Raw genomic sequence first — 22,665 nt, forward strand, 5'->3', positions numbered from 1 at the left:
GCTTGACTTGAATGCTAGAAAGTGGCAAATGTGCCCCTTATATAGGGTGGGGAGGGGGGCAGTCTTGTCTACTCCCAAAATCCACAGACTGACTCAGATCCATAGACTGAGCTGCTGCAGGCAAATCTGACCAACCCAATTCACAGACTGGATCTGGCTGACGAGATAGTCAAGACTCAACCATTCTACCCCATGCCTCTTCATCCATCTATTTGGTCCCAAAGCTGCCCAATGAGGGGCCTCTAGCGCTAATCATGGGCAAGTGCAATCTCCTCCAGCCTAGATCTAACCCTAGTCACCTACTCCATTGTCGTTCTCATAGATGGTTTCTAACACCCCCTCTTGATGACCTCACCGTGAATGCACACCCATGTGTCACACGAGGATGCTCCATCTGCTCTTTGGGAAAAGGTATTTGTGAACACTCTGAAGTTATTGTCAGGCAATTGACAACTCGACCTGCTCACACCGGATCAGCTCCCTAATGAAATAGTATTGAACCCCAATATGCTTTGTCCAAGCATGAGATACCGGGTTCTTGGCAATCGTTGGAACTTGGGCAACTCTTGTTGTCGCAAAGGACCACCATTGTGTCCTCATCAAGGGCGCTCCACTCAAACTGAAGGCTCCTGTGCAAGCCTCTAGCAGTTGCTTCTGAGATGGCCCTGACCCAGCAAGGAACAATATCCTACTGCTGACCATCTGGTATCTCTATCCCTAGCAATGTCTGAATTACAGTACCCACAAAGTGATACCTTTCTGGTATGTGATCTCATACCCAAATGTACCTCTCAGATACCGGAGTACCCTCATGCTGCTAATCAGTCACCCTCCGCTTCGATCAAAATGCACTTAGTAAGCTCTCTGAGAAACTCATGTTTGGACAGATATGGCCAAGCTAAGTAAGCTGCCCACCTACTTGGTATTATATTGCTCATCTTTAACCTCCGTCGCTTCCATGCAGTAAAATATTTTCAGAACCTCAAGATGGTTCTTCTTCTGGGAAAACATCTAACTTTTGCCAAACCCCTGCCAAACAAACAGTGAAGAAATCGTAAATCCATCATCTCAAACCCCTTCTTGGTCGGCATTGGACAAACCATAAGTAAGCCTCGTTCTCGTCTTCTTTGCAATCGTGTGGATGTTGGTCAGCTCTTCCACTTTTTTAGTTCTCTTAAAAACTCCTTTTTATTTTGCGTGTGTGTGTGTGTGTGTGTTTTTTGGGGGGGCGGTTTCTTCCTTCACTCACTATTTTGTATAGGTTTTGGAGAATTGTTCAAGAAAAGAAGTCAATTGGATCATGGATGTGGTTTGCAGATCATTATGCATTGGGCTACTTGACAGAGAGTTCTTTGGTGTGGGCTGATGGAAAGGCGAATTGGTATCCTTTGTCCTCCATTGATGAATTGAAGATACCGGTAATTACCCAGAACCCTCGATTACAGTCATTGCAGAGTGGAGCAGGCCGTTCGGATGAATCTTCCAGGACTTGTGATGAGCAGTCATCTGTTATACGCGATCCAATTGGAGATACAGGAGAGGAGACTTTCTCTACAGGAGACAATGATGATGATGATGATGATGATTTCAGACGGTGGCAGGAGGAAATAAAGAAAGCTGAACGGGAGGCTGCACTACTGAAGGCAGGAAAAGGCAAGACTCAAGGCAAAGATATATTTTGTACTGATATGACAGAAACAGTACTGGAAGTTTATCAAAGCAGTGCTGAAGATAGACCTACTACCCCACCTAAAGGGGAAGAAGAGTTCACTGATGATGATGGAACAGTTTATAGATGGGATCATAAGCGCAAAGCTTGGGTACCTCAGGTTGGTAGGTATTTGGGTAATTCTTTACAGGAGGAAAATCAAGCGCATAATGCTTTTGCTTAATGCTGTTTTATAGGTAAAGAATATTTGAGATTTCCATAACATGGTATTTTCAAAGTTGTTTCTATATTGTTCATGTTGGTTTGAAGTTGAACAGGGCTAGATGACAAATATAAGAGTGTCAGATTATTGCTGTGTCCTCATGCACCTTTGTTGCTTTTGCCACTTATTGATCATGTTTTGCAAAAAGATAAAAATTAATTGTTCGTGTTCTTACAAGTAGTAAAAATTTAGGAGAAGCACCTCTCCGTGCCTAGCTGAGTTTTCACGGCTGGATGCAAGTTATTGCAGCTTCCATGTATTGCCCCATATGTTCTAGGGACATAATGGGAACCGAGTTCCAACTTGTCTGTTCACAGGGTGTCACCAAGCAACTCCTGCACCTTGGAGACAGGAAGACTAGTCTACGAAGTAGCATTTAGATTGCTCGAATCGACTGGCTGGTCATATTCCTTGCATTGGTGGAACAACTTGAATGCTACTTGCTTGAGTCACAAACCCAAAAAAAATACAGATCACAAAAATGGAAATTAACGAATCCTTAATGTAAACTACATGCCAGCTCTAGGGATATGGCTTTGAGAATGAAACGTACATGATACACAGGATTGGGTAAGAATGAGAACCAATTCCTTTGTTGGTACATGAAAGCATCTATGCATGTTTGCTCATGAGGGGCTTTTCCATTTTTGGTAACTTCTTGATAAAAAAAAAAAACTGATCACAATCACATGATGAGAAATTAACAAAAGCTTTCATGTAAACTACATGCCAGTTCTAGGGATATGGCTTTGAGAATGAAACGTACACAATACACAGAACCTATTAAAGGGATACACAGGATTGGGTAAGAATGAGAACCAATACCTTTCGTGGTACATGAGTACTGTGGGATAATTTCTACTAACGGGATACACAAATTGCAATTAGCAAAGAAAACTGAGCTGCTGCTCCTCCCGCTCCCTTGCTGCCCCCTCTCCTTCAGTCCCTCCCTCAGCCCCCTCCCTCTGCCTCAGCCACTCGCCCTCCCCCGCCCTCAGCCTCTCCCTTCCTCCTCCTCCTCTCCCTCTCAGCCCGCCCCCTCACCTCTCAGCCTGCTGCCCCCTCCCTCCTCTCCCTCTCAGCCCGCCCCCTCCCCTCTCAGCCTGCTCCTCCCTGCCCTGCTTCCCCGCTCCCTCTACCCTGCTCCCCCGCTCCCTCTTCCCTACTCCCCCGCTCCCCTAGCCCCCGCCTCTAGCCCCCGCCTCTACCTCTCCCCCGCTCCCCTCTCCCCCACCTCTACCCTTCCCCCCGCCTCTTCCCTCCCCCTACCCTTCTTCCGCCTCTACCCCTGCCCCCTGCCTCTACCCTCCCCCTACCCTCTCCCGCCTCTACCCCTCCTCTACCCTTCCCCCCGCCTCTACACCCCTCCCCTCTTCTTGCTTCCTACCCCCGCCTCTACCCCCCCGCCTCTACTTCCCTCTCCACTACCTCCCTCTACCCTCTCCTGCTCAGATGCCCCCTCCCCTCTCAGCCCGCTTCCCCTTCCTCGCTCCCCCGCTCACTCTACCCTGCTCCCTCCCCCCGCTTCCTTCTGCCTCAGCCCTCCTACCCCGCTCCCTACCCCCGGCATTTTTTTTTCTTTCTTCCTGTCTCCCCCCTCTTCCTTCTCCCGCAGCGTTTTTTGGAGCGGAAGGAGCCCCAAAAATGTCCGAGTCGGCCTCCTCACCTCGATTGGCGGCAGATATTCTGTCAGCCAATCCTACTCCACCTCCACCGGCCGCAAAAACTATTACTTTTTCTAAAGACGAGTTGCAGCAGCTCAAGAAGGGCGTAGAGATTGAATGCTCTACCACGGTGCTCACACGCATCTTCGGGTCTCACCCTTCCAGATCCCAAGCCAGAGACTGGATGCTTGCAGCTCTCCCCCCACTGGGGGTTCCATTGATATCTTATTTATTCAAGAGCACAAATTGGATTCTAGAGATTGTGCTAAGTTAGGCAAGTTGCTTTCTAGCCATACTTTTTGGTCGCCTGCCTTGGGCACTTGGGGGGGGCACTTCTATTTCAGTTTCGCAGTTGGTTCTCCCCTTAGTTGTTGGACATGGAGTCATTATTTCCTCTAGGGATCAGTGGATTATTCTCTTGATTGGAGAGCGTTAGGTTGGTTTCCTTAAACTGTATGCCTCCAACATTAGAGGGGAAGGTTTATTATGTGGAAGGATTTGCTCTCTTGGGCTTCCATTGCGGATTCATGGGTGATTGGAGGTGACTTTAACATGGTTGAGTTACCGTCAGACAAAAAAGGGGATAGAGAAGGAGGACTTTACTCTTTGGAGAGAGCAGCTTGGGATGCCTTCCTTTTTCACTACTGTGGCAGAGGTACTTGGTTGGACGATGTCTTTTCTTATTCAGTCACAGTCCCTCCTATTCTCTTGGTCGAACAGGAGGCAGTAGATGCCTATTCATGCACGCATTGACATATTCTATGTAGATGATTGGGCACTAGACAGAGGTGGATTAGTATGCATTGCTGCTGGGGTTTCCACTTCAGACCACTTTCCTGTTGTGCTGGCTATCTCAGAGCCTCACTTGAGAGGGCGGTCTGTCAGCATTAGGATTCCAGATGCCTTGTACACAGAGGAGGACCTTACAGAGGCAGTCTTGCAAATATGGGTTTCTCATGTAGGGTAGGCAGCCATTTCCATCACATGTAGCCACTGCCCTTTTTGGTATTTGCGACTTCTACCTCTCAGCTGCTTGTACCAGGAGGCGAGATATTCTCAGACGTGAGATTGGTGTTCGCCAGCAGTTGGCAGCTTTGCAGAGGAAAGAGCAAAAACGGCCTTCATATGCTTGGATTCAGGAGCGCCTTGCTACAGCAAGGGCTCATCAGCAGATATTGCTTAATCAGAGAGCAGAGTATGGCTTTCATGCACGGGAGTCCTTCTGGATTCAGATGGGTGGCAGAGTCAATAAACACTTTTTCTCTACTCATGGCCGTAGACATAGTAGAGAGAGTGTATCCCAGGTTATTGACTCACATGGGGTTTTACAGACATATCTAGATGATGTCATGCGCATAGCTTCAGATTTTTATGCCGCCCTTCTTACTGCTGATCCTGAGACACGAGATAGAGAGGATGCTAGACAGGTTATTTGGCAGAGCATCCCTTTGTTGGTGAAACCGGATATGCATGTTTTGCTTGATGTACCTTTCACCAACACAGAGTTCAGGACTGCACTTTCAGCCCTTCACAAGGGCAAGTGCCCAGGTTCGGAGGGCCTTACCCCTTCTTTTTCATTGCATTTTGGGATATGATTGGAGACTACATTACTTCAGCCCTGCAGGGCATTTGGGACTTTGGCGAGATGCCCAGGTTGCTCACAGAGGGTCTCATCCACTTTATCCCGAAAGGAGGTTGCAGAAATCTAGTGTCCCAGTGGAGGCCTATCACACTTCTGGGGACTTGTTACAAGATTCTGGCCAAGGCAATCAGCCTCCGATTGTAGCCCCTTGTTTCAGATGTTATTCGTGACACTCAGAGGGGATTTGTGCATGGCAGAAGCATTTTTGATAACATTTTGTCTTTCTGGGAAGCTTTAGAGTGGGCCCTGGAGAGCGGCCAGAATCTAGCCATTCTACTTTTGGATTTTGAGAAAGCTTATGACAGAGTAGATTGGGGTTTTTTGGAGGGAACCCTTCTACGTTTTGGCTTTACGGATGCTTGGATCAGAGGTGTTTCCTCTTTGTACAGATCAGCCCATAGCCAGGTACTTATTGGTGGGGTAAGGGGTGAGAGATTTCAGATTTCCAGATCAGTCCGTCAGGGATGCCCCCTTGCTCCTTTTCTTTTTTTGTTCGTGGCCGAAGCTATGAGTCGACAGTTGAATGTGTTTGGCTGCGTCGTTTATTTGTTGATCTTCATCTTTCATTGGAGGGTCCTTCTCCAATTCTCACTGATAGTTAGAGTGCTATATCAGTAGCAAAGAATTCTGTGTTTCATGCTCGCACGAAGCACATTGAGGTTCATTATCACTACGTCAGAGAGAAGTTGCATGCAGGAGAGATCAGCATGATCTATGTGTCGACTTATGACAATGTTGCATACATTTTCACCAAAGCACTTCCATGTGAAAAGTTTGAGGCATTCCGCAGTGCCCTGAACTTATCTGCTTTTGGTGATTGATCTTTTCCTTGCACATGACATTGGCACTGCAGGGGGGTGTTAGAATTATTGCTATAATTTAGGAGTGACCAATGTAATGTAATAAGTAGGTTAGGGGCACTTTTCCCTCACTTGGAGGTTTTTTCCCCTAACCACAGTTAGTTCACTAACTATGGTTAGTGAAGGATAAGGTTTTGTCACTTAGACAAAACCTATCACTCCATTCAGTTGTAACTTACTCTCATCTAATTGCAGCTACGTTTTCAGCTCTCTCTCTCTCCTGCTTCTTGTTCTCACCTTTGCTCTCTCTCCCATTCTCACAGGCCATCAGGGGAGTGGTGGATTAGGTCCTCGGATGATCTGGCACTATCCTTGTTGAAGTCCTTTGATCCTGTTGTCCGGTCGACTCCTGAGGACCATGACCTGCTGGGGTGATCCGCGCCTGTCACCTCTGCCTACTTCCCCTGTGTTGGAGAGGGGCTTGCTTCCCTTGTGATTGAGTGTCCTCACGTTCCGTCCTCCTCTGCTCTCGTTGCCTAGCCCGACATCTTCGTTGCTTTAGGGCATTTTTTCGCTTGACCCTAGTCCAGGTCCCTCCTGCAAGCTCTACCTAGGGCGTCTGGGACTCCATCCGTTGCCCTGCCCCCTGTTGTACTCTCTTTGAGCGATTTGCTGCTAGGGGTGCGGCTGAGGGGCATCCTTGCTTTGCCCTCTCATGCAATTCCTAGTCAGGTATCCTATATGTCTGCAGCGTAAACACTGCCTTGGCAAACGTGAGACCTATATCCACTATCTGATCTCGCCACCATCTAGTGTCACTAGAAGGATCTTCTCCAGGAGAGTCTCCGGATGTTCCACAGTCAATCTGAGCTTGGGGACCCCATCATCTGCTACCATTGAAGCGGCCGTTTGAGGAGGTGGCTCCAACACCGTGCCAAAGGCTCCCCCAATGGAGTGGAGAATGGACCTGTACTCCTTGGGGAGTGCTAGGAATCAGAGTGACAGAGAAACGAGGATGGGTTGATTCCAGATTATCAACCGTGAACACATGGTACCAAGGAATAAGGTAAACAAGGTGAGGGCCCAAGAGGATTAGACTACGCTCCACCAGTGACCGAGTAGTGTTGGGGGAACTCAGATGGAGAAGGAAAACCATAGATGGTGACTTCCTAAATGTGGTCCCCATCCGATGCTAGGCTCGCCTGAATCCAATCACGAACCTGGCTCCTGCTTGGCGTGAGGCCAACTATCCTGCCTACCACTGCCCTGTCCTGTAGTGACTGTATCGCTTTCTTCACCTGGTGTTTGTCCTCTATAGAGAGCGGCGTGGGGAGTTGAGGGTGCTGCCATGTGAGCCTCTCTGGCCAGACCAACGGTAACCGCTGTCTGAGGGAAGAGGAAAGAGAAAAAAACCAGCAAAGGAATAAGGGCAAAGCCCTTCGGAACCTCTACCATGAAAATGAAGATCTAGTGTGAAATGAAGTGGATCTTGATGGGGCGTTCCATACTCTCAAATTTAATGTGAAAGAATCACTTGTATTGGCTGACCATTTGTGGTCGAGGCTGATACTGATGGATGTGCAATAGGTGTATCTATATTCTATGAGGATGAGTGACTATCATTTTAGAGGATGAGTTTGGGAATGTTCCTGGATTCATCTAGGTATATGCTTCTGCCGTATGAGCGGACATGCAAATTTCACCTTGTGAAGTTTTCGTCCAAGTTGCAGCTTGCTGGTATTGCGATAATTTTTTCCATCTTAAATGGTGCGTTGCTCTATCATCTAGATTTAGAGTGCTCATTTGGGAGAGACTAAAATGAAATCGTTTAGACTTCACAAGTAGTTGTAGCTTGAATGAAGAGATTTTGGACTACTTTTTGATTAGCCTTCTCCTTTAGTGCTAGCCTTCATCATGGCTGAGTCTGCGCTTCACCTCCAGAGTGCCTACAGAAACTCAGTACAAAGACTTTGTATAAATGGATGCTCAAGTATGTGTGGGTGTGTGGATTTGTATGTGTGAGAGCATATTTTTATACTATGGTCTACACCCACTGTTGGGCGCTGATGACTTCAATGGGGATGTCATAGTAGCTAGTCCCTGCTATGCGTGATGGAGTTTATGGTTTTCAATCTTATGAGTGACTATCGTGAGATTGAAACTGCACTATGTTGTGTTTTTAGAGGATGAGTTTGGGAATGTTCCTGGATTCATCTAGGTATATAAATATATATTTCGAGGACTGAACTGTAGCTTAGAGCAAAAAGATAGATGGTACAAGTGGCATATTCAGATAAAGGACTTATAGAGGGTGAATTAGCTCTTGGAAGATATGCTTTGAGCATATTTCTCCAAGAGTCGTATATCCCAATGGTTGAATTTGCCTATAACAGTGCCAAGCATACGGTACTGGTTACAGTTCGCTCACGCTTTTGTACAGTATCAACCCATGTCTCTTGTCATGGTCGGATTGAATGGTATTCAGTTAGATGCAGCTAAGGATTTCTTGCTGGATATGCAAGAGATGTTAGTGGTTGCATGAGGATCTATAAAGAGTGATCAGGATAAAGCACGGTTTTACGTTGATAGACAACGTTCGTCCAAAGTTTTTTTTTGAGAAAGTGCTTGTATATTTGCGAGTATTGAAGGATTCAAAGTCGTTACCGACATGATTGGTAGAGAAGACCCCCTAGATACTGTGGACCCTTCTTAATCTTGAAAATATGAGTGAAGCTGCATATAAGTTAGAATTGCCTTCGCATGTAAAATTTCACCCGATCTTTCATATCAATAGACTCCCCAAGAGCTTGTGGAAGTTGAGTATTTGACCTATATTCCACATGAGCGTGAAAGAGTTGTCGATTTCAAGGAAAGGAAACTTAGGAATAAGTTAATTCTGGAGTTCAAAGTTAAGATAGCACTTGATAATCATTGCTAATTTGCAAAAGAACTTTGTTTGAGAGTAAAACCTTGAAGTGGGGAAGAATGCTATGTCCTTAGATGCGAATCCTCGTTTTAGTAGACATAATGGTTAGGGCCCTTTTGTATTGCCAAAGTCCTCTAGACCTACGTTACTGTGCTTCCCTGAATTCCAAGGTGCCACACCTTGGGTTTCCTTTTCAATTGAAAGTAAGAATTGAGTCTGCATGATACCAAGTATCTGTACTACCCAAAGAAATCAAAGTTGTAAATAAGAGCTTAAACTATGCAAATTAATGGCCTAAAAATTATAAAAGATTATTGCATTTATAAGCATTCTATACATACCTTTAAGAGGACTGCGTATCCTGAATTTGTACTTATCGCTACGGTCTCTTACAAACGTAAAAGTCTATATGCGTGCACTGGTAGTAGGATTAATGATAACTTACTTTTAAGCAATTACATAAAGCTTAGATGGAGCGATTCCTTGATTAGTTCAGAACATAGAAATTAATGCAATTAAAACACAAAAACTAACACTTGCGATTCATCTGCTTTTTATTATAAGGTAGATTGGTGTCTTATGCACCTAGGCATTAAAGCAATCAATGGAATCGTCTTGTGAGTGATGGAGTAGATAGTGAAGTTCATCCAGAAGATATAGGAACATTGCCAATCAATGAAGATTATTATCTAATCTCCCCCTACGCTCGCTTGAGCAACATTGCAAGTTTGAATCACAGCTGTGCTGAATAAACACTTTGATTGGAATCTTTTAAGCATTTTTGAAATTGTATCGCTAAAGAGGAACAATTGTGGAAACTAGACTCAAGTGTGGACAATGATTGCTCCTTGTGTAGAATAAAGGAATAGTATGTAAATGTATAAGCTACAAAGCTTAGTCTTGCTAAGTGTCAACGTTGGAATTGTTGGAATATGAAGCCAAAGTGAGTCTAAAATGAGTGTTCTAGGTGGTCTAGGTGTGGTTTTATAGTCTAGTGAGTCCTAGACATGCCACGTGTCATATGGCATATATCCCATAGACATTGTGACTTTCTAGAGTCTAGTGGCACACTATATAGTGTTGTACTTGTCTATTGTCTAACATATCAGTCAACATCAAGCTTTATATCATGCGAGTATTTTGGTTATCATTGCCTAGCACTTGTTCTTTCATTTTCCTCTCCATTTTGCCTTTCATTATGCTTTCTATATTTCCATTCCGTTCCTAGCTAGCTACTAGGTCTCTTCATATGGTATCAGAGCTAGCTTTCCTCAAGGAATGAGGAGGCCTTGAAGCCCATCTCAGACCTATGGAGAGGCTAGCTCCTTCCACTCTAGTTCTCCTCCTCTCCTCCTCTCCTTCCTTGAGCACTCCCTCTTCTTCCTTTGCCTCTCCACCTTGAGCTCCTCTCTTCCTACCCATGCCTCACCATCGGCCGCTCCTTTAGCCTCAGCATCAACCGTACAGCCAGCCGTACAGCCGTACGAACTGTACGAACTGGTGCGCGGTACAACAGGGCTGTACCATTCTGTCCGTACAGCCTGCCCGCCTGCAATCAGCTCTAGCTCCACGCTCCGCGCTGCCCACGCTGCTGCTGCTGCCCACGAAGCTCTAGATCTGCTGCTCATGCCCTCGGGATTGCTGTCAAGCTGCTGCTTCTATACCCGCCATTCTGCTCCAAAGAGTCGCCTCCTCTGCCTACAAATTCCGTCTATCCTCAGCCCTTCTGTGCCTGTCACTTGCTCCACACCCTGTGAACAATGTTCTGTTCTTAGTTCGATTCCAATAGTCCCTCACCTTAGACCATCATTAATTTTTTCCTGTTCTTGGTTCCATTCTAGTAGTCTCTCACCTTGCCTTCATGGGGGGGTGTTGGAATATGAAGCCAAAGCGAGTCTAATATGAGTGTTCTAGGTGGTCTAGGTTAAAATGAGTGTTCTAGGTGGTCTAGGTGTGGTTTTATAGTCTAGCGAGTCCTAGACATGCCACGTGTTATATTGGGAGATATCCCATAGACATTGTGACTTTCTAGAGTCTAGTGGCACACTATATAGTGTTGTACTTGTCTATTGTCTAACATATCAGTCAACATCAAGCTTTATATCATGTGAGTATTTTGGTTATCATTGCCTAGCACTTGTCCTTTCATTTTCCTTTCCATTTTGCCTTTCATTATGCTTTCCATATTTCCATTCCGTTCCTAGCTAGCTATTAGGTTTCTTCATGAATCACGCAACCAGTTGTCCAGTTCAAAGAAACATTTGGTGGAATGAATGATGAAACGTTTTCATGATGGCTTGGGAAATTAAATGCAAAAATTGCCATCCTATTATACTACAAAACAACCAGTGGTTGACACAATGGTTGTCAAGATCATTTGTCCCAATCACATCAATACTTGCTATCAGGTGACGATCTCCTAGTCGTCAACACAATGAACTAGTGTCGACACACCAATACTTGCTAGGAGGTGATGATCTCCTAGCGGTCAACCCAAGGAATTGGTGTTGACACTAAAAATGCCGATCTTTTGGGGATCACAGACTAGCATGTAACCCGATCCAAGAAGTGGAACACTCTACATGCTTGCTCCGGTGGGCGGGACGGGTCAGAGAGGGGCAACTACTCATTACTGAGACAGCAAAGGGAGGGAAAGGGCAAGAGTCTTAGCTCGGCTTGAATAACATAAACACTGGTGAGAATCCAATGCTCCGAAAGGTTCGTCCATGGAGGGTGAGTCAAGGCCTAAAGATTAGACGGAAAGGCATAGTCGATGGACGAATGAATATTCTTGTACTATCCCTTGGTCGTCTCGAGAGATGGAGGGTGGTTATCGGTTTAAGGACACAAGGTTAATGGACCTAGGTAATTGACTTTGCACAATTTCAATCGTTATTAGGAGCACATGTATTGCACAAACCCAATGCTACTGCTTGTGAATGAACGAGCCAATATGTGGTTATTGACTACATGGCTAGTGCTAATTTTGTACATAGTTCAATGTGCGTCAAAAGGTGCTAGATTCCATTAGGGCCTTCAACAAATAAATACCGTATCTTCCAAAGGTATCCTAAACATGCGCTTGCTTTACTGCATGACACAAATTGCACAATAAGCTTGCAGTCAGTTAAATTTGCATGCTAGCCTTAGATACCTGTAAATTGGTATGAATTTTAACACATCATTACTTTGTGTTTAGAAAAGTCAGCAACATTTATATCTAGCTCCTAAGGCTTAGCTGGAAACCGATTTCAAGAAAACCAACATTGCATGGTTTGGATTTTGAATATTTGTTTGTGTGGTCAGCATCAATCAAGTATGATTCTACATGTCACGAGATGGTATTTTGACGTCCCAAGAAATAAAAGAGAAATTAATTTTGACCTTGGTCAGGGAGCATTGACTTTGGTCAACAAGAGAAAAGTTGTTTATGTGCATGATGAGGACACTCCAAAAGGGACCATTCTATGCCCCATGGATTACTACATGCACAATTTAACAATTATCAATGTACAGGTACTAGGTTCCTACTACATTTTACCACTGGTCATTATTAGACGCTGGATACCCTACATGAAAGTTCTAGCTAGTTCTAAATGTAAGCCCACAATATATAGAATCAACAAACAATGGCTCAAATATGCATTAGAAGCAATCAACAATTAAAAAGGTTTCCATAGCAATCTACCTGAGACCAAATCTCCAAGCAATTTATGAGCTCCAATCCTAGATAAAAGGACCATTTGTCTCCAAGCAACCATCAAAACATGTACAACACAAGCTCTCCAATATCAACCCAAAGACATGCGCTTCCTTCCTTTGTACACTGACAAAGCAACCCACGTAAGGCATGAGTACAAGATGCATGGAAGAGAGTCGCCCATTGCTACAGGGATTTTTTAACAAATGCTCTCATATGTTGCCCCATCTCAATTAGGTAGAGACCAATGCAGACTTGATCATGAAAGTGGATCAGGTTTTAAGATCATGTATGAAAGTATGGACTTCCATATGCCGAGTCTTATTCAATACAAAGAGAAGTGTTGTTGAGATTTGGAATATACAAAACATTATGTATGTTCCATGCATCTCTATTCAGCATTTGTATTGGTATCTGACCAACACCTTCAATCTGATGGAGTGTAGAGAAGCCCTTGCGTTGATAATTCATGACTCATCAACATATCCAAACTTGTTTGGCTTTGATATTGGTAAATTTCTTTCAAGTTTTAATATTTGGTATGTGTTATGTTTCTAGAGTCTTTACTGTTTCACTTGACTCCCGTTTAGCCGTGTTTGCCTTTTCCTTTGACATTAAGAGGCAAAACGACCAAGCTTTCCATAGTAGTAACAAAGATACAATTCTCGCAGTTCCTTATGATCTTGAATGACCTGAACAATACGTTGGTGTTTGGACTTATTGTGTTGTTTCAGTTTGAAACCAAACATGGTTACTGGATCTTTCCGTTGGGTTATGTTTATCTAGTCGTTGCATCCACAGCAAGTTCTTCATTCATGTTCTTGAATCATGTTCAGGTCTGTGATTTGTTCATCTTTTCATGCCCTTTATGTTCAGGGGATGAAAGTTACTTGGAGTAGCAGCCAGCCCATTTCGTGCCCGAGACAATAATAAAACCCAGAATAGTGCTTTTATTTTGTAGCCTTTGATAGAAATGATGAGCCGTCCAGCTAATGCAGTTTGTAGGCCATCTCCTGGTGGTTCTAGTGATGCCCTATAGGCCATGGTATGTGCCTTGTAGGCATAAATATAGGCACTTGTAGAGTTAGTGCCTTTTAGGCCACATAGGACACTTAGTCCTATGTGACACCTAGGACACTTAGTCCTAGGTCTAGGTACTTGTACCTTGTACTCCTTTTTATCATTATCCAAGTTTGACGTGACGGTAGAGACTTGTGCGATGCTTTGCTACCTGCACTTTCTCTCTCTCAATCGATCCTACAGTGGTATCAGAGCTCACTTACCATGCATGCTTACACGGATAGTGACTGGGCAGGATGTTCCGACACCAGAGTGTCACATACTGGCAATTGTTTTTTGCTTGGCAATTCATGTATCTCTTGGCTCAGCAAGAAGCAACCAACAGATGCCACATCTAGCTGTGAGGCTGAGTACAGGGCAGCTTTCACCGCTACAGTAGAGTGTGTTTGGCTTCGACAGCTACTTACAGATCTTGGTATTTGCCAGACATCCTCCACTATTGTCTACACTGACAGCTAGAGTGCTTTGGCCATTGCGCGTAACCCAGTGTTTCATGCACGTACCAAGCATATTGAAGTTCATTATCATTATGTTCAGGAGCGGTTGTCAGCAGGAGACATAGAGTTGTCCTATCTTCCCACAGAGGACAACATAGCAGATATGTTTACAAAGGCACTTCCATGTCCGAAGTTCGAAGTCTTCCTGGTTCCCTTTGTTACATGATCTGACATCCCTTGTACATTCATAGGTGGCTATATCCTTTTGGATGAACATGTGCCACCATGACCAGGAATACCAGGTATTCTTAGACATTTCCAAAATACTTGAGCCCATCCCATGGAGGGGGGTTTGTAGGCCATCTTCTGGTGGTTCTAGTGATGCCCTATAGGCCATGGTATGTGCCTTGTAGGCATAAATATAGGCACTTGTAGAGTTAGTGCCTTTTAGGCCACATAGGATACTTAGTCCTATGTGACACCTAGGACACTTAGTCCTAGGTCTGGGTACTTGTACCTTGTACTCCTTTTTATCATTATCCAAGTTTGACGTGACAGCAGAGACTTGTGCGACGCTTTGCTACCTGCACTCTCTCTGTGTCTCAATTGATCCTACATAGTTTACATATGTGAGCCTGAGATAATAGTAGGTGGTGGTTTAACTTGTTTGAAATTGCGTTTATTGCTCCAAGGCATTGTGTGCTAGTGAGGTCATGCCAATGATGTAATACAACCTGCTTCAGTTCTCTTTCTTCACTCCCTTGCCGTTTTTTTGGCCATCTGACACGGATTGATTAGTTCATTTACTGTATTGCTTGTTAGGTAAGACTACAAATATAAAGTAGACTATAATCCTTTGGAACTTTTCAGCTGCAAATCATAGGAATCGTGTGCTCTTCAGCCATGTATTTGTTGCATAAAGGGTGTCCTAGTTGTCTCTAGTGCTGAAAGCTGTTGCTCTTACATAGTAGTTCTCACTTTCATGTATGTGCTCTTTCCAAATGACAGGGGGAATCTCTACTTGAGTATGGACCTGAAGAGATGACATATGTCCACGAAGAGGAGGTGTTTCCCACTTTGAATGTAGAAGATGACAAACAAGATGGTGCCCCTGTGGAGGAAATAGAAGATAAGACAGTTGGCATAAAAAGGAAGCCAGCTAACACCCCCGAATTCAGTGAGGTCTATTCTTCTTTTATATTTTTTCTCATCTGCTTCAAATTTCAGATCGTTTCCTGTGTATTACAATTTCAAAAAGTTTATTCCTAGATGGTTTCATATTTCCTGGTCATTTGGAAGTTCTTGATGTTCTCTTCTTTGAGACCCATCTGTTGCATATATTTTTCGAGAATTAGCGGACAAAACTCACATCTGCTCTGTGGCTGTGTTGTGAGATTTGCTTGTGTATAAGTGGAGACTGCGAGAGTGTAGACAAGTACATACTTGCAATAACTAGAAGAAGCCTTGTGTCTCTCTGATTGTAGGAATTTCATTATTGGCTAGAGAATGGGCAAGCTGTACACGAGCTTGTGAGTCGTATATTAAAGATTAATAGTTTACATGCAAGGGAGCAGGCTGGTCACGGGCATTCAATTTGGTGCAATTAGCATAGGAGTCTAAAAGCTTATAAACTTTGAAGGGAATTACAGGCATTTTATCTTTGGACTTTCTTTTTTTCAAAGAAAGGAACCTTCTATTAATGCTTGAAAGGTTTCATACAAGACAACAGCCCCGAAGGTGCTGAGTATGAGAAGCCCAGCTCACTGCCTAGGGGATCTCTGGAACCGGGACTAACAGCCAAGTGGGGGGACTATACAGCCAGCGAATCCCTTGCGGAGTGAAGATGTAGAAAACACCTGCAGGCCAAGCCTTGTAGAAATGAGCACACCTCTCAATAGTTGCCTTGAAGCCTGGAGTCGTGCGCTTCCAGGTGGACCGTAGAGTGTAAATGATATCCTGCCAGATGGCAACCAAGGTAGCTGAGGGTGGAACCGGGTGCTCTCCCATCACAAGACTGCACCGAGCCGCCCAAATGTTCCAAGCCGTGATGCTGGCTACCACCTCCCAGACACTGTCCTCCCTAGGTGGAGGAGCTAGTGTGTCGGGGGGGACTGCCTCGTGGAGTGCAATCCTCTGAATGCTTTGACCCTATATCCGGTAGGTTGGGGAGATCTCATCAATCTGAAACGCGTGTCCTCCCTCTGTCAACCAAGCCACCATCCCCCATGTGTAATCTCTGTGTATACTCTGCATGCGTGTCATGATCCTGAGGGCTTTCATCCAGATCCTCGCTACGCTACGACAGCTCCATAGGCAGTGCACGATAGTCTCCAGGACACCATCTGAGCAGCTGTGGCACTGCCCCTCTACTCGCATCTGCTCCAACCACGGGCTGTTGGGCAAGCCTCCGTGGGCTGCCAGCCAGAAGAAATATGAAAGCATCCTCGGCCGCAAGCTGGACCACAACCGCGTCCAAAACCTGGAGCGAACATCCCGAGGCACTCTTTGGGTCACCCAGTGTCTTTCTCTCGAAGGAGTCGACCTCGACGAGTCCATCTGAAGTCTCCTGCCAATCCGTGTGGTGTAGGAAAAGAAAGGCACCTCATCTATCGTCTCAGCTAGGCTGCCCTTGGAGGGCTAGAACCACTCCCCCGGGTCCCACTGGACCTCCCTTAGGGGTCTGCCCTCCCAAAGCCAGAGGCGCCATCGAGAGGCGTCCTACTCTGAGATACTGGGATCAATGTGCAACTCCTTCCCCAAGCACCCTACCACTCTGATCATCTACCAGTGTATCCCATCAAGACTCCCATCCATCTCAGGGTCACTCCCAGTGAGGGGCTGAAGCAGGCCTCCAGGTCCTACACGGAAGAAGCCGGGGTGCATGTTGCCGCTCATCAAGGGAACGCCAGTACGGGAAAACTGCCCCAACCATCCGCTGTCTCTCCAAATGTGAAGTCCTTCCCACCACTCAGGAATGGCTAAGTCGATCTCGCCCATCCGCTGCCCTGCGCCTCTCAGATGCGCTATGGTGTCAAGCCTCGCCTCTGCCTCCATACGTAGTCTACTCGAGCGACGAAAAGACCTTGTTGGACCAGAGGCCCCTCATTAGGGGGGAGCCCTTCCTCGTAAGGGGGGCCTCTGAGAAGATCCATCTATGTGAAGGCTGCCAATGTCCCCCAGTGCGTGGGGTGTTCCTTAGAAGCCCTCTCTGTAAGAGGAGCTTCCAAGGCTCGGCACTTGGGGTGAGACCACGAACCACCAACTTGCCTAGAAGGGCCCTGCTCTGCGTCTCCGGATCAATGATACCCAAGCCTCCTAGTGCCTGCGGCATGATCACAAGCTACTCGGGCCCTAGTGTTCCTCGTGTTGTCTAAACCTGCCCAGAGGAAGTTCCGTACCAAATGTCGAAGCTGCCTAATGCCGTGAAAGCACCAACAGGAGACAATATATCAGGCAGTGGCAAGAAGGACCTGGTTTGCCACTAAGGCACGACCTGCGAGGGAGAGTTTGGCCAAGCTCCAATAGAGAAGCTTGCACCAAACACTCTCAAGGACTGGGGCAATCTGCTGCTCTGCTGTGATGTCAATACCCACTTGGCATCCGAGGTATCTCGTTGTTTGGCCCCGCGGTATCCATCTGAAACCAAATGCCCTCGAGGCCTCACAATAGATAGCCAAGGCGCCTCTGACTCTCTCTAGACTCGTTGTGGTGCCCTCAACATACAAGGCCGTGTCATCTGCAAACTCCGAGTCAAGGAGCTCCTCCTATCTAATTGGGAGCTGAGTCAAGGAGCTCCTCCTATCTGATTGGGAGCCTCAACCCTGCGAGACCCGCCACCTGTGATCTCAAGTAGTAGCCTAGAGCCTCTGCTACAAACAAGAAGAGGAAGGGAGCTAGTGGGCAGCCCTGGCGGACCGAGTGAGAGAGAGGAAAGGCCTCGCATGTGTGTCCTCCGATAATCATCTGACTAGAGCTCCCTGCATATAGTGCTGAAACTCCTCTGACCCATCGGTCTGAGAAACCCAATCTCCTCATTGTGCCCTCGAGGAAAGACCACTCCACCCTGTCGTAGGCCTTCTTGAAGTCCAAGAGAATATTGGCCAGTGGCTGTGATTCCTCCCTAGACCAATCCATTGTCTCCCAGAACGTGAATATGTTCTCTAGGATGCTGCGCTCGTGGACAAACCCAGTCTATGTGTCATGGATGATGTCGGTAAGATGAGGCCGTAACCGCAAACTCAAGACCTTGGCGAGGATCTTGTATGTAGTATCAAGCAAATTGATCGGCCTCCACTATCGGATATCTTACCTATCTTCCCCATTCAGGATCAAACAAATCCCCCTGCACAAGGACTGAGGGAGAAGGCCTGTGTCAAAAATCTATTGGCAAGCTTAACGGAAAGGGGTGGAGATAATCTCCCAGAAGTTCCGGAAGAAGGCCGGAGTCAAGCCATCCTCCCTCGGGCATTTCTGGGTTGGGAGAGCCTTGAGGGCTTCCTAGAGCTCCTCATCTGTGAAAGGCTCCTCAAGGTTGCTGCATAGGTCCCGCGAGACTACTGGCGGAACGTGATCCCAAACAAGCTCTCGGGCCACAAGACCGGCTGGGGTCATCCTCTCTGTTTCAAAGAGCTGGCTATAAAAACTGGTGGTCATGTCAAGAATCTCCTACGGGTCAGTGTGCATGATGCCCTGCGGGTCCCGAAGACGCTGGTAGCTGTGTGCCGGTCGATCGGGGCCCAGTGGTCTTAAAGAATTGCTTCGTCATGTGAGTTGAGAGGGAGAGAGCAAAGCGTGAGAGAAGGAGAGTAAGAGCTGAAAACAATAGTTACAATAGAAGAGAGTGCTACAACTGAAGAGAGCGATAGGTTTTGTCTAAGAGACAAAACCTTATCCTTCACTAACCGTAGTTAGTGAACTAACTGTGGTTAGGGGGAAAAACCTCTAAATGAGGGAAAAGTGCCCCTAACCTACTTATTACATTACATTGGTCACTGCTAAATTATAACAATAATTCTAACACCCCCCTGCAGTGCCAATGCCATGTACAAGGAAATGATCAATCACCAAAAGGAGATAAGTTCAGGGCATTGCGAAATGCCTCAAACTTTTCACGTGGAAGTGCTTTGGTGAAAATGTTTGCAGCATTGTCATGTGTTGACACATAGATCATACTGATCTCTCCTGCATGCAACTTCTCTCTGACGTAGTGATAGTGAACCTCAATGTGCTTCGTGCGAGCATGAAACATGGGATTCTTTGCCACTGCAATAGCACTCTGACTATCAGTGAGAATTGGAAAAGGACCCTCCAATGAAAGATGAAGATAAGCAAATAAACGACGCAGCCAAACACATTCAACTGTCACTGTGAAAGCTGCACAATTGCCACTTGTGGACTGCCTAGTGTCATAGTCTCCAGCCCAATCTGAGTCACTGTAGGCATGCATCTGCAAGTCACCCCCCCCTGGGAAACATCAAGCCAAAAGACTTGGTACCTTGCAAATAATGGAAGATGCGTTTTACAGCCTGCCAATGCATAGTCTTTTGGCTGTGCATATATCTGCTCACCTGAGAAACTGCAATCTGAATATCAGGTCGTGTATTGCAGAGATAAATGAGGCATCCAACAGCTTGACTGTAGAGTGTGACATCAATTGATTCACCTGCATCATGCATTGTAAGCTTCAGCCCCGGCTCCATGGGAGTAGCTATGGGCTTACAATCCTGCATGTTGAATTTGTCCAAGAGTTTCTGCACATACTTGGATTGAGACATAACGATGCCACTTTTCTCTTGAGTGAACTGGATCCCCAAATAAAAGTGTAGTAGCCAAATCTGACATGTCAAAAGTGGTCTGCAATTCAGCTTTAAAATCTGCAATATTATCTTCATTTGACCCTGTGAGCAGTAAGTCATCTACATAAAGAATGACGACTAAAATATCCCCCCCATCCTTCTTGATGTAGAGCGTGCTCTCAGTTGGACTATTGTGCAGCCCCTTGCTGGTGAGAAAGGCATGAATTTTGGCATACCATGCACGTGGGGCTTGTTTCAGCCCATACAAAGCTTTATTCAGCTTGCATACCTGAAGTGCATTTCCTGAAATTTCAAAGCCTGGAGGTTGTTTGACATAAACCTCTTCCAACAAGTCTCCATTAAGGAAGGCTGTTTTAATGTCCAACTGATGAACATTCCATTGAAAATTTGGAGCCATGGCTATAACTGACCAGATGGTTGTCATTCTGGATGTAGGAGCAAAAGTCTCCTCATAGTCTATGCCCTTTTTTTGAGCATATCCTTTTGCAACCAGCCTTGCCTTGTACCGATCAATGGTCCCATGTGGCTTTCTTTTAACCTTGAAAACCCACCGTGTACCTATGGCATGTTTACCTGGTGGCAAATTGACAACTTCCCATGTCTGATTTTTCTGAATGGACTTCAACTCATTGTGCATGGCATTCATCCAATGCACATTATCCTGTGCCTCTTCAAACGTCTCAGGCTTCTCATCATCAAGAAGAGTACCTGCATAAGCTGACTCAACGGAAAGTGCTCCCCCCCCATGCCTTACTGCACTCCAAGTTCTGCAAGGTAATGGAGCATCAATTTTACTCTCCCTGAGAGTTTGTAATAGCCAATTTGGGACTGTTTTTGCTGCATGTATATCTGCAATTTCTTGCTGAACAACCTCATCAGATATATCAGTAGGGGAACCCAAGGCAATGGGTAGTAATCCCTCAAAGACATCATCGGAAGAAGTAGGCAAATCAAATTCAGCTTGAGTGTGAGCTGAATTTTCTGAAAATATTACATCTCTACTGACAATAATCTTGCGTGTGACAGGATTGTGGAGACGGTATCCTTTGCTCTCTGCACTGTTCCCAACAAAAATGCATTTGATTGCCTTATCAGACAACTTATGCCGAAACTCAACGGGCACATGAGCATATGCAAGGCATTCAAAAACACGAAAATGATCCACAGAAGGCTTTCTTCCTTGCCAAACTTCATAGGGAGTCTTGGTCTTCAAAGCTTTTGTGGGAGCCCGATTCAAAACATAATTGGCACACATGAGACCTTCAAGCCAAAATTTGTGAGGCAATTTTTTGCTTTTTAACATGCATCTATCCATCTCCATAAGAGTACGATTTTTCCTCTCAGCTTTGCCGTTTTGCTGAGGGGTTAGCCTCACTGTAAGCTGATGTGCAATGCCCTTGTCTTTCAAAAAAGCATCAAAATCTGCAGACAAATACTCCCCTCCTCTATCTGTGCGTAATGTTTGTATCTTGAGTCCTGATTCATTCTCAACCATGGCTGCAAAGTGTTTGAAAACCATAAACACTTTTGATTTGCGTTTCAGCCCATAAACCCAAGTGTAGTTGGAGTAGTCATCTATAAAAGTAACAAAGTAAAGATGACCACCCAATGATGGAGTCCTCATGGGACCACAGACATCACTATGGATAAGCTGTAATTTTCGAACAGCTTTTACCGATCCATCTTTCTTGAAAGGAAATTTGTGCATTTTACCAAGAATGGACCCTTCACATGCATGTGGAGGAAGTGTTTCAAGAGTAGGCAATGCATCAACCATAGCATGTTTTTGAAGTGTCATCAAGCTGCCATAATGCATGTGTCTATATCTGGCATGCCATAACTCCGCATTCTGCATAGCAGCAGTAGGAGTGGAAACTGCAAGAGCATGTGTTGGTCTTTTCTCATACATGTCAAGCTGAAAAAGACCACGTAACAAAGTGCCAAACAATCTCAAGGCATAGTCATTCTCTCTGTCATGGACTGCAGACTTGTCATCTTTAAAAATGACCTGAAATCCAGATCTGTTAAGAGTGGACACTGAAAGTAGATTTTTTGTGATACCAGACATCAGACATTTTGAATATTGAGCCATCAATGGCTGTAAGTTCAACTTCTCCTATACCACGAATTGAATAGGAGGAGTTGTTGGCACATGTGACCTTTTTACCAATGGTAGGTGGATGCAGAGATGTGAAAAGACACTTCCTGGAAGTGATATGCTTTGAGGCACCGCTATCAAAATACCATGTATTATGTGTCTCATTGACACTGAAAGCTGATGCATCCTTGGAAGAATCATAATTGCATGTCAGAAAAGCATAAGTGTCATCATTACAAGTGGCTGTACTATCCGGAACAGCCAACTGAGAGTCTGAAATGCAAGACAAGAAAGCATAGTCGTGCTCCACAAAGTTGGTTGTAGCTTGCTCATTGTCAGATGCATGAGGAGCTGAATCTGAAACAGCCATACCGGAGCTGTTTTTATTTTCTTTTGCAAGCCTTTTCTTGCATTTTCCAATGTAGTGACCTGGCTTTTTGCAGTAATGACATATTCCCTTCTTCTTGGGCTTACCTGCATCACCCTTAGCCTTTTGAGAAGGCTGTCCTGAACCACTGGAAGGCTGATTTGCTGGTGTCTTTGCTTGTCCCTTTACTTTAGGCTTGAATCT

General features: G+C 45.4%; 1 protein-coding gene across 1 annotated transcript in view; it reads left to right on the forward strand.

The window, feature by feature from the left end:
* The window catches only part of ELF9 (RNA binding (RRM/RBD/RNP motifs) family protein), a 122,602-nt gene that overhangs the window by 43,318 nt on the left and 56,619 nt on the right, over positions 1-22,665 (forward strand). The window contains exons 3-4 of the mRNA XM_087385095.1: positions 1,318-1,829; positions 15,189-15,362. Coding sequence (XP_087241221.1) covers positions 1,318-1,829; positions 15,189-15,362 — 686 coding nt within the window. The remainder of the gene's footprint in view (positions 1-1,317; positions 1,830-15,188; positions 15,363-22,665) is intronic.

This window comes from Dipteris shenzhenensis, chromosome 14, assembly GCF_047967505.1.
Source record: "Dipteris shenzhenensis isolate YYH24624 ecotype China chromosome 14, Dip_SZ_1.0, whole genome shotgun sequence".
NCBI lineage: Eukaryota > Viridiplantae > Streptophyta > Polypodiopsida > Gleicheniales > Dipteridaceae > Dipteris > Dipteris shenzhenensis.